This window comes from Cibotium barometz, chromosome 30 (genome assembly GCF_041138505.1).
Source record: "Cibotium barometz isolate CiBa-2024 chromosome 30, ASM4113850v1, whole genome shotgun sequence".
Lineage (NCBI taxonomy): Eukaryota > Viridiplantae > Streptophyta > Polypodiopsida > Cyatheales > Cibotiaceae > Cibotium > Cibotium barometz.
The window spans coordinates 40,603,280-40,620,190 of NC_141075.1; the positions used below are offsets into that span (position 1 = coordinate 40,603,280).

General features: G+C 44.4%; 1 protein-coding gene across 2 annotated transcripts in view; it reads left to right on the top strand.

Moving 5' to 3' along the window:
* Positions 1-16,911, top strand: part of LOC147621488 (nuclear pore complex protein) — a 99,860-nt gene that overhangs the window by 23,845 nt on the left and 59,104 nt on the right. For both annotated transcript variants that reach the window (XM_086824243.1, XM_086824244.1), the window contains exons 2-3: positions 6,147-6,432; positions 6,556-6,631. In XM_086824243.1, coding sequence (XP_086680369.1) covers positions 6,147-6,432; positions 6,556-6,631 — 362 coding nt within the window. The remainder of the gene's footprint in view (positions 1-6,146; positions 6,433-6,555; positions 6,632-16,911) is intronic.

The window sequence follows — 16,911 nt, forward strand, 5'->3', positions numbered from 1 at the left end:
GGGCATGCTCCCATATGTAGGTGGCTGTCCTGTCTGTATGTGCTATGGGAAACTCCTCGCGGCTACGGAGTGCAGTACATGTGAGAGCCGGGAGGTGAGCATAGCCATGGGTGCCGATGGGTCTAAGGCAAATAGCTGATCATGAACATGATAGTCATACACATCGGCTAGGTCCTGAGTGAAGTGGAAAATAGTGCGTGGTGGCTGTATGATGGGTGGGTGGGTCTCCAGTAAGCTCCTGAAAGTGAGGGATAGATATGTATGATCCGCTCCAATGGGGCATGGTGGTACGGTGAAGTGAGACACCATATCTGTTGCCTCTCGGGATCCCATCACATAGTCCACTGTACTGCTGCCGCCCCCCACTGGAAAGCAAGTCAACCCACCTGAATCTGGCCACTGAGTCATCCCGTTATAAATAACGAGATGGTGTCGGGCCCCAAGCTCCAGCAAATGTTGCCCATATCCAGTGCTGTCAGCTCCTCCGTCAGCGGAGATCCGAGTGGTCCCTGTATCCTCTGTAGCTAGCGGCTCTAGTCTCAAGGGATCCTCAAAGTCATAGATCTCGCACTGTTTGCTCTGAGTCCATGCATTGAATTCCCCCATCAAGAAGACTTCTCCCAGTGTCGAATAGTGTAAGATCTCCTCAGATAAGACAGAGTATGGAGACTCACTAGCCTCTCCTCCACCCGGCTCCTCGGTGGTGGCAAACCGTGACCCCTTCGGAGGAAAGTAGCAAAGGGCGATATAAATCCATCTGGTCTCCGAGAGGCGTAAGCTAATCCACATGTATCTCGCCTCCGAGTCTTGTTACGACTCGAACATGCTCTTGTAACCCATGTCTGAAAAGCACTGCAATACCTCCTGAACCTCGGGAGGTGGCTTGTCTCATCCCCTGTCGGTGAATTGACTCCCACTGATAACCCTCAACCCATGGTAAGCCCCTCTCCGGGCTCTCATGTGTCTCTGTCATCAAGATGATATCCCGGCCCTCCATCACCTCCTCAAGTCTCCCTGGATGTGTCCATAGGACTCCATTACAGTTCCAGACTACTATGTGTATCTCTTTGTCTTCATGTTGTTTCCTCCGTGTCTCATAGGCCAGATGGCGCTATTCGACCCTCTTCCCATCAATGTAGATGTGACCATCCTATAATGTGCCTTCTTCCCTTCTTTGCCTGCCGCCTTGATCTTCGGCATGCATAATCTTCTGTGCTCTAGCTGCATCCATGTGAGGTCATCATCAAAGTAGATGGGGTCCCCTGGCAAGCTCCTCAAGATAGCCTGTCTTCTCATAAAGCTCATCCTACTCTCCTCGTCTGGGAACTGTAGCACTAAGGCCTTGCCTTTGGTGGAGTCCTTTGGGGTTGTCCTCCATACTCTAGTGAATGGGAGCCGCTCATCCTCCTTTAGTCCCAGCTTGGTACATAGATTCCGCCCATCAATCTCGGGCGTGGAGGCAGTGCTCTTTGGTATCCCTGTGACTTCGGATGTTGAGGCGCCGGATCCGTCGCATCTTCTCTTCATCAAGAGTAGACTACATCATGTGTACATCTTCTTGTACCTCCTTCTTGATGTTCTTCTTCATCACTTGTACATCTTCTTGCACCTCCTTTTTGATGTTCTTCTTCATCACTTCTACCCATCCTTCGCGGGCCGCCTCCATTTTCCCCTCGATTGTGTGGGTGAGGGTTCTGGTGATCTCTTCTTTGATTGCCTCTTTCTCCACCTCAAGAGTCTCTCCTTCCTCCCGTGGACGATCGCGTAAGGATGCCACTTCGCCCTTCAAAAGGTTGATTTCCTCCTGCATGGCGAGCTTTTCCTTCTCCCACTCCTCTTGCATGGTAAGCTTCTCTTCCTTCCATATTTCCGCTTCGGCCTCCATCTTTCCCATGCGCGTCAATAAGTCCTTCTTGATGGCGGTGATGGTGCTGTCCAATGTCTTCTTCTGGTCCTTGATAAGATCCCTAAGGATATGATCAAGCTGGCTGATTTTGTCATCTACAGACCCTCCCATTGTAGAGGGAGGGAACGTTTGAAAGGAGCAGATAAATATGTGGGAGAGAAAGAGAAGAAATGGATGAAATAGGGTGGGGGGTTCAAGTCCCCATTAGGGCCCTAGGGATGGTGATCGGGGTTCACAGGCAGGGAAAGGGGGAGGATGAAGGAAGGGAGAGAGGGAAAGAAGGAGAGAGAGAGAGAGAGATGGAGGCAAGAGGGCGCACAGGTGGGGAGGAGGGGAGGGAGAGATGTGCAGGAGAGAGAGGGGGGGGGGGAGGGCAGAGAGAGAGGGGGGGGGGGCGCAGGCAGGCACCAGGAGGGAGGAGCGAGGGGCAGGCAGCGGGAGGGAGAGCGAAGGGGGGCGCAGGCGGGCAGCGGGAGGGGAGGGGAGGAGAGAGAGAGAGAGAGAGAGAGAGAGAGAGAAGAAAGAAAGATATATTAACGTCTACGAGAGGCCAAAGTCGGCCTATGAGACAAAAAAAATAATACAACTGTGTTCTTCCGGTCATCGGAAGAAAAGAAAGAAAAGAAAAAGTGTGCGTGTGTTTGGATACAACTGCGAATCATCATGGATCGGTGGAGCCCATATACAAACAATATAAGGGGGGGTGGGGATGTGGATGGAGTGCTAAGGCAAGATGAATCTCTATATGCTGAAGGGGTAGTACAAGCATGCTATGCAGATCTATGTCTAACTCCATCAGTGCCATAAGAGGGATATAAGATATCATACATCGCCGATGCTGAGGCTGTGAATGGCGTGAACATGTACCCTAAGTCTGAATGAAAGCGAGCTACCCTCTCCTGTGTCTCCATCTGGTGTCTCATTCGGATAGCTGCTATCTCTCGGTGACGGAGTCGGGGTGCTCTATGTGAGAGAGAGAGAGAGAGAGAGAGAGAGAGAGAGAGAGAGAGAGAGAGAAATGAAATCTGTATTAATGTCTTCGAAAGGCCAAAATGACCTATGAAACCAAAAGTTACAAATAATCTGGTCAGATGAAGTACAAATGTCAGTGGTGTGTAACATAAAAAAGTGAAAAGATCTAAAGATCTATAGATCTAGAGATCAAGAGTAACATGGGAAACTTGGGAAGCTACTAAGAGGGGAAGAAAGTGTCCACACAGAGACATCTCTGTCTCTCTGGGCGTTGTTTCACACTGATTTAATGGCTGGCCACCATGCGCATTGGCTGGACTGCTGTGTGTGCTGCCCTCACACTTGGTCGACTGGCTGGGCAGGGCCCAGGGCCCTGTCGGCTGCCTGGCCAGGCCCCTTAGGGCTGGCCGACAGCCTGCCCAGCCCACTCTAGGGTTGGTGGTCAAGGCTTGGGGCCCTCCTGGCCCCTTGGGGTGGCTCATAGCCTACCCCATGCCCATTGCAAGAACCTAAGGCTCTCTTCTAGGGTAGCCCTATGGGCTGGCCCCTTTCTACATGCAATCCTACTACATGTTTCTACAGACGCCTGGTGTCCAGTCGCAAACCCAATACGTAGATCATCTGTCATCATTCCAGAGGGAGACTCACAGTATGGACTGTCATTGCTTCATGTGCGGGACAATGCACACCTGACCTCGGACGTGTAGAGTGGAACCCTTGCTGACTCGTCCCGAATTGGGCTCACATGGGACCAATTTCCACTCTAGGTCCTGCACCTTCTTGTTCAGATATGTCTACGCGGCATCCAAGTGCGGGATGCACGTGACAGGAAATGTCTGCAAAGGCTAAAGGTTTAGCCTTGGAGTTTCAGCAACTGAAGGAAAGCAATGCAAAGCTTCAAAGTGATCTTGAATGGGCCAACACAGACCTTAGAAAAAACATCAATGCAACCTTGAAATGGGTTGAAGTTGGGAAGGAGATTGATGAGACTTCAAAGTGGGTTGAAGTAACTAAAAAGTAGAAACCAGCCCTTAATACCCCTGAAATGGGTTGAAGTTGTGAAGGAGGACATTGATAAGATGTAATGTAATTCACCTAGGTAGGTGTGAGCACTTATTGGGCACCATATGCAAACAGTTAAACACTTTAACACTCGAAGAATTATGGACATGGATCATCATTTTCAGTCACATTTTGTACTTGGAATACACTTGTATCGTACATAATATAGAAATTTAGGGCTATTTGTGTGTTATGTTTGAGATCTGCTGCTCTCTTATCTCGTCTCTGAAAATTGTAGCACATTTTGTACTTGGAATTCAGTTGTGACACTTTCATTGTACATAGTACAATACAATAGATTTAGGACTACATATGTGTAGTATGTTTGAGATTTTCTGCTCCCTTCTCTCTTCTCGAAAAATCGCACATAGGCACACAAATTCTACAATTTCTATTAAAGCCTAGGGAACTTGCAAATTTTTCTTTTTTGGTACCCATGTGTATTGATTGCGTGGATGGGGTAGAGCCCTTAGCTTCAGCACTTCAAGGAGTGCACGAGGTCGGGTCTGGGAAAAGTCTTTATTTGGGTTCTCTCATCAATGCTTCCTAGCTACTTGTCATTGATTCATAACAACTCACAAATTTCTTCTTAGAATGAAAGGGAGTTTTGAATGCGCAAGCGACTCGTATGGAGGAGTTGTCTAACCATCTTAACTGGTTAGATATGGCACCCCAAGCAGTTATCGCTCATGATTTGGTGTCTACACAAGCTTGCACTTCTTCGCAAGGGCTAGACAATTCTGAGGATGAAGTGGTGCAGTGTCAAGGTGGAGTTTTTACTCCCCTTGATGCAGTTATGGATGAACTAGATGAGCCTTGCTCCTGGTTTGGCAATCATCTCTGAACCTGTTGTTGGTCAAGAGGAGAGGATGTATTACTTGGAGTATGCCTCATAAGGAGATGGTGTGGTCTAGACATACACGAGCTGGTGGATACAGATTTGGTGCAACACTTCTAAGGAGTATTGTTTCTGGTTATGCTTTGTTTGGCTAGAGGGCATTGGACTTGGTGTGCAAGGGAGGTATTGTGATCTATTTGAGCCAATGCATTAGTGGATGTGGGGTTTCGACAAGCCATTCTTTGGAGTGTGCTTGCCATGTGCTGCAGGAGTATACTCGCTGGCCTACCATGTTTAAAAAAAAAATGGAGGGTTGGACAAATGGAAAGGGCATGATTGGGTGAAAGGTGGTCTCATTGGCAAGCTTCTTTACAGGTTTTTGTGCTGATGCGGCAAGGATGTAATGCGATCCTTTGTACCGGATGCAAGGTGGTCTTGTATAGTGTTTGGGATCTTGGGTGCCTTGTATGAGATTTGCGTGGATCATTTTATTCTATGAACATGCACTTTGCCCCATAGCTAAGGATAGCTGTAATCTAGTACAGGAGAGTGTGATATACCTAACTCTATTGGCATGGACGACCAGGTTTATGGTATTTTTGGTTGAGTTTGGACAGTCAGTTTTGGGGCTGCCTGTTTGGGAGCCCACTAGGTGCCCAAAAGTGCCTAGGAAAGGCATCCATAGATGGGACATCCCTCTGGGCACAAAATGAAAGCATTTGAAGTTTTTTTTGACATTAATTTGTAGTTTAAAAGAGGCTGGCCGACTTGAACCCGATGTGCTGGATTTGGTTCCTCATTTGATCATCTTATATTCCATCAAGCAATCAAGTCTACTACAGAGCATTTCTTTTGGATGAGGGCTGCTTGATGAAATATGAGATGGTCCAGGTTAAAAGAGGTTGGTGGACCTGAACCCGACCTGGAGTGGTTTTAAAAAGGGATTTGGTTCCTCATTTGATCATCGCATATTCCATCATGCAATCAGGTCTTCTGCAGAGCAATTCTCTGGGCTGAGAGCTGGCTAACGGAGATCTACAGCAGTGTATTGGGCTGAGACCTGGGATCATCATTTTCAGTCACATTTTGTACTTGGAATTTAGTTGTAACACCCCCGTTGTACATAATACAGTAGATTTAGGACTACTTGTGTGTGCTGTGTTTGAGATCCACCGCTCTCTTCTCTCTTTGAAAATCCTAGCACATAGGCACAAGAGTTCTACATTAAGTGTGAATTAAAGTCTGCTACTCATGAGAGGACACTATTTGTATAGATTGAGTGTGAATTGAAGTACTTTATTCAAGTAGCTGACTTTATCCAACTTGATTCACCATGCATGTTGGGTTTTAACGACTTTGGTGTTTCAGGAAGAGGAGATCATCTGCAGGCATGATGTTTCCCCAAGAAATTGAGGGAGGTGGCTCTGATTCCCTTGAGAAATTGTATGCTGAGCAAGCAGACATTGTGAAGGAAGAGTTTAGTCTTGAAGAAGAGGGCTTCGGAGGCTCAAGAGACACCCCTAGTTGGATAGGAAAGACCTCAGCTGGGCTTGAGTTGCCAAGTAGTAACATCCCTGTGAAGAGCCTGCACGACGATCAAGAATTTTTTGTGTCGGTGCAGGGAACTGCACGGTCACCTAAAGTTGTCAAGCAGGTTACATGTTGGACTGTCAATATTTTGCATTCTGCTCTTATTGCATGAATTTCTGATCACAAAGAATGGACAAGGCTATTAACATTTTAATAAATACTCATTCTTGCGAGTTTCTTATGGCAGGAACCTGAGGAAGTATCTGATAGTGGAGAATCTTCTTTTTCTCGCTTTGCCTCTGTATTACAAGCTGCTTTACAAGGTAAAAACTGAGCTCCATTCTTGTTTTTTTCTTTTTATTGTAATACATTGATATTACTTAGAAGTGAATGAGTATCCTTGCTCCTTTCTTTGGTTTCTTCATTACCCCTGGCTTTTCAAACTAGCAATAGTTAAAGATGAGGTCAAGGGTTGTCTCCTCTATGCCTCCAGTGGAAGTTAATCCAAGGTACTGTTTTAGGGGTCTTATGGCTTCCGAAGCATATTCTAGGTTCCATGGGATAACTTTAAAGTGGTCCTAGCCCAAGTGCAAAGGAACAGATTCTTAAACGGCCACCACCAGCTGTAACAGCCTGGGAACGATTTTTTTGTTTTGTTTTTGGCAGTATCAAGTATATTGTTGGCTTCTCTGTCTCTATGTGTCTCTCTCATCCGGTATTTTTGCAAACCAAAATCAGTTGTTTCTTAAGTGGTAACTGTTGTTAACCAGCCTTACCAACAAGAGATCCCAAGTCTCTTACTGTTGTAACTGTTACATCTCCTAGTGGTGCAATAGACAAACACTAGGATTTTTAAATTTGGTTTGATGGTTTTCCTTCTCTTTTTCTTATGACAAATTTTGCTTAAGACCCTTACAATCTTCTACCTTCTGGATGTATTGTAACACCTTGTCTCATAGGATGGAGCTGACTAGGAGCATGCCTGCATTGAGCATCGTTGTATCACCCTGGCATATAGTTGTGCATTTACCCCAGTAGTGCTCCATCCTTATATATGTACATACATCCTGACCTCACAGTAGCAGTTTTCTTTCAGTTTTATTCCAGTTGTTGTATTGTGCACTGAGCACCGTCTGATACTCAGAGATACCACATACATTGTACATGGTTTTGTCTCATAGGCGAGTTCTCTTTGGCCTGAGAGAGACATTAATACAATCTTTCTTTCTTTCTTTCTTTCTCTCTCTCTCTCTCTCTCTCTCATCCCATCACATCCACCTTTTTCAGACCCACCATGGTGGCCCGAGCTGTCCAGAGACTCAAAAACTGTAGATCACAGGACCACGAGGGCCTCTTGGTAGAGCACATCTCCCATGCGGGGGAAACTCTGGCACACCTCCTGGCCCATATGGTCAGCCGGGCTCTTTCGGAAGGCTTCCCACCCACCTGGACAGCCCATATCATCACACCCATCCATAAAGCTGGAGATCCCATGGGCACCAACAATTACAGGACTATTATGATTGGCCACACGCTGGCCAAACTTTATGGGTCAGTACTTGAGATGGAGCTCAACACACTAGTAAAGAGACATGGACATAGAGCATTAGGAAGCAAGGCTTTCGCATGTCATTCTCCACTTTGGATCACATCTTCACTCTCCGATCCATCATAGATGTCACGTGCATCCCGCACTTGGATGCATAACTAGCCCCTTGTGAGCCCTAGTTTGGAACAAGTCAGCCAGGGATCCACTCTAAGCGTCCGGGGTCAAGTGTACAAGTCCTGTACATGGTCATGATCAGGTGTGCATGTCCCACACATGGAGCAATGCCAATCCGTAGTGTGAGTCACCCTTTGGAATGATGTAGAGGTGTACTGGGCTCTGCTTGGGACACTAGGTTTAGGAATCTTGTTGCAGACATACATTAGTATGTGCGCAGGTAGGCAAAGGGGCAGCCCTATGGGCCACCCCATAAGGCCTTAAGGGCCTTGCCTACAAGGTGGGTGGCCCTTGTGGGCCACCTTAGGGGCCAAGGAGGCTCTCATGCCCAAGCAAACCAGCCCATGGAAGGGCTTGGGAGCAAGTTGGCCAGGCCTAGGGGCCGTGACAGCAGTCGGCCAACAACCAGTAGGCAGGCAGTAGCCCTGATTGCCACATGTGAAAAGGTGCCATCTTGATGATGTGAAAATAAGTCGTCGAGTAATATGGAACAGGCGGACATGTATTTATGTAGATGGACGAGCATCCTTGAGTCCTAAAAAAAAAAAGGCTAGCAAAGGGTCTAAGCATCTCTTTATTGACAGATTTGGTGAAGTACTCCAAGGGCCAGGACAGCCAAAGGGAGACCAAAGCTCAGGGTGAACTTGAAGGTCAAGAAATAGGTCATCTTCAGGCTGCAGATTTCCAGCCAAGGAAGATCATCAAGAAAGTCAAGTCTTTTACATCATTCAATAAAGTAAATACACCAATCTTGGGTGGGGGCCCTTCATAGGGTATTTGGGACCCGATGGGGTGTACTTGTCTTTGTTGTTGTTGTTGTTGTTCTTCTCTCTCTCCCACCTCGCCTGAGAGGAGTTACCTCGGACTAGGCCTCCGCATTCCAGCGTGCCCGACGCCCCCGGCCCCCCGGACGTTAGCTCTAGATCCAGGACATGCTCCACTACCATCGGGCGCATCTTCTTGAGCTTATCTTCTTCATTTTTTATTGCACACTATGAGCTACAGAAGGGGTGTTAGAATTTGTGCATCTCATTGTGTGTGGGATCTGGACCTTTTATTTGCCATATATATATTTTCTCATGTTTGTACTAGTTGTGGGGATTTATGAAGGTCGTGGGCTGCTGTCGGCCAGCTACATGGGGGCAGTCGGCCAGCTACATTTCTCCTTTATGAAAGCCTCTCCTCCACTCACTTGTTATTCAATCCAATATCTCCACAAACACATTGTGTGATACTCATTTGCTGGCTGGTATTGCCATCCTAAAGCCTCAGGCTATAATAAAGATGTTCATTGTCTGATATCTCTCTCTCTCTCTCTCTCTCTCTCTCTCCCCCTCTCTCCTATGTTTTGCTTCCGCATTGTGCAACTTTATCAAAACGGATTTCGTGGTGCAAGTGGAGGGAGTGAGAGTGAGAGTGAGTGTGAAGTGATAAAATGAGAGAGACACAATGATTGCATGGCTCAATGATCACTTGATTAGATTAATGTATATGCTTCACCAAGTATAGTGCGTTTATAGCCTAGAAGGCTCTTGTGGATGACATCATTGCTTATGTCAAACAGGTATAAATATCTAGATATTATTGAACCGCTAAAAGAGTGGGTTCACACACTACTAGCACACTTCGCCCTCTAAGAGGCTGTTCACACATACGACTGTGAAATACCCAATAAACCCCCCTTTGGAGCGAAGGTGGAGTGACCTGAGAAGACCTTCAATAACTATGGTGATTTGGGCTCAAGACTGCAATGTGTCATACAAAAGATCACAGTGTGCCAACACGTGGACTCTCATGTCAGGCTTGATATAAGATCTTGACCACTTATGGTTGTGCCTACATTAGTCTACCCTAAAGCAATCCCCCCTTGGTTCTAACTGGAATATGAAGAGAATGATGGAGCCTTTTATAACATTAAGGCTTTACAAAAGAAAACACACATATTGTTTATCATATTTTGGGGGACTACCTGGTCAGAGAACCCTTGACCCATACAATAAAGCCTTTAGAAAGCCCGTAAGCTTCCTCTTCAAGAGAAAGATCTTCCATTGCTGCAATGGTCACCGTGAATGCTTTGTCTTCAGTTGTTGTGGCTGTCTCTGCTTCATTAAGATCTTCTTCTACCAAGTTTGCATGCACTTTCTGCTGTTCTTTGGCCATTTTTTTGAAGCATTGGTCCTCCATGTGTCCGAGCTTCTTGCAAAAGTTGCACGTGGTTGTCTTTCCTTTTCCTTTGTTCTTTATGAACATGGCTTTGTCAAGATCAAATGTCTTCTTTGATTGCTTTTTGAGACGATCCAGATCTATTAGGGCTGCAATCTTGCCATCAAAAGACCCTGAAGTAGGGTAGGATTTCAGAATAATTTTTGATATCCTCAATGCTGGACAAGAGCATAGCTTTCTTGTCATCTTCATCACGCTTTGCTTTCAAGCTTGAGAGTTGTTGAGTGAGTGAACCCAAATTGTTCAAATGTTCAACAAGGGATTCACTTTCTTTCATTTTTAAATGTGGTGAAGAGAATCACGGCCGTGCAAACAAAAATGCTGAATCTATGAAAGAATGAGATGATTTAGGGAAGGGGCTGAGATTTTCTTATATATGAATATTTGCTGCTGATCGGTTATCTATGTTGCTGTGGGCCTGTTCATAATGCTAATGACTGCTGAAATTAGGCATTAAATGCTGTTCTTTCAAGTCATCACTTCACACATGTGGTGTGCTTGCTCATGCTTTTGGCCGATTGGCTGCAGATATGCTGAATAGGGCTGCTGACTGGATCTAGGCTTTTGCCAGCCCATTTGGTGGCCCATGGGCTGCCCTTATGCTAGGCTACCATGTTTGCGTTAGGGCTGGCCGAGAGCCTTGCATGCCCTTACCAAGCAATGCTTCTACACATACCTAGGCTAAGATGACCTACATGAACTGACTGTTCTCCAAGTGGGATGTTTGGGACATCATAGCATAGCGGAGGCTACACTCCAACCCACACACTTTGTCAATCCGTGAATGCAACCCGGTTAGCGCATAGAGACTATCCCGAATGGGAGAAGATTAGTTAACCACACACTAATGACTTCTAGTCCTACTCAATCCTTCTTCAACACTCAAGCAATCAATCTAACACAATCAAAGCATCAAGATTAGGCTACACTTAAGCATAAAAATGCAACTTATGCAAAGAATCTAACATGCAAAGAGCTATCACACAAGCCTCAACTACACATCATTTCATGCACAAGCTTCATCACATGCACTCTACAATTCACAAATCAGATTTTAGCATCAAAACATCATTAAGAAATCTAGATTAGCAAGTGTGTAGACCATAACCTTATATCATTGAAAATGTAGAGAATAGAGAGTACAAGATTGAAGCAAGAATGGAGATGGAGAGCCTTGGTAGAGCACATGAGAAGGAGCTATGGAGCAAGCTCTCTCTATGAGCCTCTCAACCAAATGACCAAAGAGTCCTCTAGCTCTCAAATGGACCACCTTTTATACAAAAACTCTAGAACTCCTAAAAGTTCCCATGTGGGATTATTGTCAAGCCCTCTCCCACATTCATCTACAACTTAGAATTCTTTACAAGAGCCCTAAGTGTCTTTTTTTGCTGCATCCTTGCATTGATCTTCATTCGTCATGCAACACTTTCCCCTTCCTATTTTGCGCACGTCCTCGAGCGCGGTAGTAGCAAGAGCTGCAAAAAACAATAGATACAAGTAAAGTCTTTATTGAAAAAAAGAAAAGAAAAGAAGAAAAGAAAAAAAACAGCAATGACAATTCCACATGTGAGCATACAAGTGAAAGGCTGATTAAAGTTTTAAAGAGTACTAAAATAAGTGAGTAAAGACTAGTCAAAGTGAGACTTAAGTGGTAGATAGTGCTATGCAAAGGCAAGTGTGCTTGTACACCGCCGGTTATGACCACAGTCTCAATGTCCTACAAGTTTTTAAGTTATTCCTAAGTGGCAAACCTACTCCTAAATATGAGCAAAGGTGATTGGACCTTTCTTTTTTTTTTTCTTTTTTTTTTTTGATGTGTGTGTAGATGATGATAAAGATTAAGGTTCCATCCCAATGAGACCCAAGCAATGGCCGAGAGACCTCCGCCAAGAGAATCTAAAGACCGCTAAGTATCTCAAGGGCGACAGATCTTTTTTTCTTTCTTTTATGACATAAGGAGTACCCCATGAAGATGAGGGCATCGGTCTCGAGGGTCCTTAGTGTACCCCAGAGTCCTACCAACATCTATCAAGGCGATAATTCCTTGAAGGTCTTTTTCTGAAGTTTTTAGACGTCAGTGTTACCCCATGGAAACCAAGGCATTGGCCCCAAGGTGCTAAGACAACCCCAGGTCCTACCAAGCATTCCACATGGCTGTAGACACGTCATGTCTCGATTCACTTTTATATATATTTTTTGGGTATATTTTCATTAATTAAATTTTTTTATTAATCCTAGCACCTAGCTCATATCTAAGAGGTAGCTACCACTAGGGATAACTAATATACCTTGAAAGCATAAGAACTTGGTATACTCCATTGGTATATATCCTACACTGTCTTTAAATAGAAATATCTTCTACTAAGTTCACTAAGAATCTAGAATTCACTCACCATATTTTAACAATTAATGAAAAACTTAAACCAGCCAATATTGTGTGAACATGCAAACCATAAATCCAAAAGATAAAAGCACATAAAGAACAAAAGATTATGATTTGAATACACCTGTTGTAGTGCCCGTTGATATTGTTCGTTTGCATTGATGCATTGCTGATTTTGTACAGATTGCTCCTCCTTGGTCTTTGTAGGCGTAGCATGTCTCCCCCCTTTCTAATTTGTGTTCACGGTAGGTGGACTCTTTGGTCATTTGGTTGAGAGGCTCATAGAGAGAGCTTGCATGGACAACCCCTCACAAAAACCAGCCTCTGGAGAAGGTGGTAGAGGAAGGAGTGCTTCCTCACTAAAATATGGCATTGGTTCTATAGGAAGGTTAAGCAGACAATTTCGATTTTGGAACTGCGCAATATAGGTACTCATATTGATCCAATATTGACATGTTGAGGCTTGGGGAAGGAGGGCTTGCAAGATCGGTGGTTGCAAGTCATTTAAACTTATATCCCTCCATTGTTGTGCTTGAACCTCCTCAGGTAATCTACGTTGATTTGGTTCTCTCTCTGGTATTCTCACATTAAGAAGATTATGGCGTTGGGGTGTAATTCCCACAATTTGTTTCATTAAGCCCGTGCCATATCGTCTAAAGTAAGAGCGGCATATCTAACAAATATGTGAAGCTTCTCCTAATACGAGTCGTGCACACTCTTGACAATGTGGAAATGGGTGATGCTGTTGATAGAATAACGTGACAAAGTGATGCCCACTGCAATTTTCACCTAAGGGAGCATAGAAGTACCTAGAATGTGTTTGAAACGGAGGAGCACTATAACCCCCGCGATGATCAGGTCGAGTACTATCAGGGTCAATGCATGGTGGACATGTATCTCGCCAAATATCCATCAGGAGTTATCTGGACGTAGAACAATGAAATTTAGAACACTCATATCCATCATTACAATTCCAATCAAAAACCAGATTATCTCAAAAAGAACACATCTTCTAAAGGCATAAGGAACTACATTATTCAAACATTGATCTACCAAAGAGCTTCAATTGTAGTGTTAATGCCTTATCTTTGGTTTTAGGTATATCCTTTTTAAGAGGTGGAAATTTTAGCAATTGTCTTGGAATTTAAGCAAGATAAGAGGATTTAGGCATTGAAATGCTAGAATCTATGCTCAAATGATACTCATTTGGACTTGTCTTAGGTACACAAGTTGATGATTGAATTGTGTAACAAGGAGAAATTGGGACAACCGGTGTTTCAATACATGTTTTAGGAAGATCAACACAAGTAGATTTGTAGGTGCTATCACAGCCACCTATCCTATCTTGAAGAGTTTGTGTTGAGTTCTTTTGCACCCACTGATATGGAAAATCAAGGGTGGCTTTTGGAATCTTTTTAAAACACTCTTTTACCCCTAGCAAAGCATGGCATTTTGGAAGCCAAATTGCTGTTGCACCCTCATAATAGCCTTGTGCTTTAAGAACATGTTTTGGGACCCAACGAGTAACAATCTGAGGTTTAGGCTTGGAAAAGATATGCTTCTTAGGAGGCTTAGCTCAACTGGACTAGATGGTACAAGTTTGTACGCATCTTTGGGTAGCCAAATTGATAATTCCTTCTTGCCTGGCCTTCTTTGAGCAGCAACTAGAGTAGTTGGAACATGCCAGCCATGGCCCTCACTTGAGTACTCATCAATTATCCACATCATTTGTTTTGGAGCTTCAAGAGTAGATTTTGAGAGTGGGTTGTGTAAGGTAGAAACATTACCCTTTTGACACGATACAGCTCGTGGAGTAGCAGATCCCAAGATGCAATCAGAATCAATTTGCAACTTGTATTGTCTATTCTTCCAATCTAATGAGCAATTGGTAGCACTTAACCACGATCGACCGAGAACAGCCTCTACTACTGCCTTGGACTTACGTGCCACATAAAAGGGCACTGACATCTGGTTATCCTGGATGGACATCATAATGACACATTTTCCCTCTATAGGGTTATCTTCACCTGAGAAGCTTCGTAAGTCAACAGGAATTTGCACAAGTGTTGGTTGACCCAAGGCTATCCATGTGTCAAATGAGAGAACATTATAATCTGCACCAGAGTCAATTAAGGCAGAGACAAAGTAGGTAGTCTCATGAAGATGAAGGCACACTTGAATATTGAATGGATCGACATATGGTTCATCAGTAGCCAACTGTATGGCCATCATAGAAGCTTTGCGACGCTCCTTGGCTTTTGCAACCCTAGCTTTAGCCTCCTCTTGAGCCTGATGTTTAAGTAGGTCAAGTGCTTCTTTCCGTGTTTGTGCAGCATGCATCTGTTGAAGCATGGCTTCAGTTAATGGTTCATTGTATTTCTTGAGACGACTTCCATTAATGAAGTTAGGCATTTGCTCACCTTCTAGTGTCTCTAAACGCACTGCACCACTTGGAGTAAGCTCATTAATCACAAACGGTCCTAGGCCACGTTTCTTGAGCTTTCTCTTATGCTTCTTAAGTGTGTACAAGAGCACAAGGTCTCCTTTTTTGAATCGGCCAGTTGTTACATTTCTATCATACCATTGCTTCTGTCTCCTCTTCTCAGCATACATCCCCATTACCGCCAATAAGTGGGTCTCATCAAGCTTTTCCAATTCGTCTACGCGTTGTGAAAGCTCATGACCAGTCCAATCCAATTGTTTAGCTACTCGTAGAGTAGGTACAAGAAATTTAATGGGAAGAATCGCGTCTAATCCAAAAGCAAGCTCAAATGGGGTTGTGCCCACAGATGTTTTATAGGCTGTCCTATATGCCCAAAGAACTGAGTGCAACTTTTGCTCCCAATCAGTCCTATGTCCCTCAACAATCTTTGTGAGTGCTGTGCAGAGAATCTTGTTAGTACTCTCAGCTTGTCCATTGGTCTGGGGATGATAGGGTGCAGAACGCTTGTGAATTACCATAAATTCTTGAAGCAAAAATTCTATGACTTCATTTACAAAGTGCACACCTTGATCACTAACGATCTCAATAGGTAAGCCATAGCGTGTAAACACGTACTCATACAAGAACTTGGCTGTGGTTCTGGCATCATTTTTGACTGTTGCCTTTGCCTCTACCCATTTGGTCAAATAGTCGGTTGCGACTATAATATATTCTGCATGCGTGTGACGAGCTGGAGGTTTAATGGGACCGACAAAATCAATACCCCATTTTGCAAAAGCACGTGTGCTTAACATAGGCCGCAATGGCATATTGTCCTTTGTGATGGGAGGTTTGGTCCTTTGACAATCGTCACAACGTTTCACATATTCTTCGGCATCCATTTGTAAGGTTGGCCACCAAAGCCCAGACCAGCTAATCAACTTAGCTGTGGTATTGCCAGAAAAGTGTCCATCCCCAACACCTCCATGTGCATGAGTTAAGATTTTCAAGTAGTCAGCTTCACATACACACATGCGTAAGTTGCCATCCTTGCCCCTCTTGTAGAGTCGGCCCTCTATCAGCATATAGTTTGCCGCTTCAACTTTAATAGCATGCTTTCGATGTTTATAAATTTTTTGATCCGTATGACCATGCTGAAGATAGTCCACAATATACTTACTCCAACTTGGTGTAGTTGAAATTTGGAATAATGTGACATTATGAATTGGCTGTTGAATTTTACATGAAGCACAGTTACGAACAAATGTTTCAGCATCTGCATGCATGGTAGGCCACCATTGCCCATCCTGAGATATACGTCGCACGCAAGTAGTAGCTGATGCATGGATTCCATCGATACCTGCATGTGCCCATTCCAAGATCTCCTCGTATTGGTCGGGGTTAGGTATAAGCCGCAACACTCCATCATTACCCTGACGATATAATCTCCCTGAGATTAACTTGAATGGTCGCCATAGGTCCACATTAGGACCCGCTAGTTGTATCTGCCCACTTGTCAAAATTTCTAAAATGGATTCAGACCATCTAGGAGCTGTCTCTACAAGGAAAAGTGTTGAATCTAACATATCATCATCCACACCCACAGGAGCTTCGCCAGAGGTGATTCGAGACAAATGATCTGCCCTTAGATGAGTTGTTCCTTTTCGAACTGCCACTTCAAAATCAAACTCAAGAAGGATAATAAACCACCTCACAATCCTTCCAGTTGCACAAGGCTTATTCACCAAATATAGCAATGCTTGATGGTCCACAAAAAATATGAATTTGTTTGCCAAAAGGTAATGGCGAAACTTTTTCACTGCATATATCATGGACAATCCTTCTCTTTCTG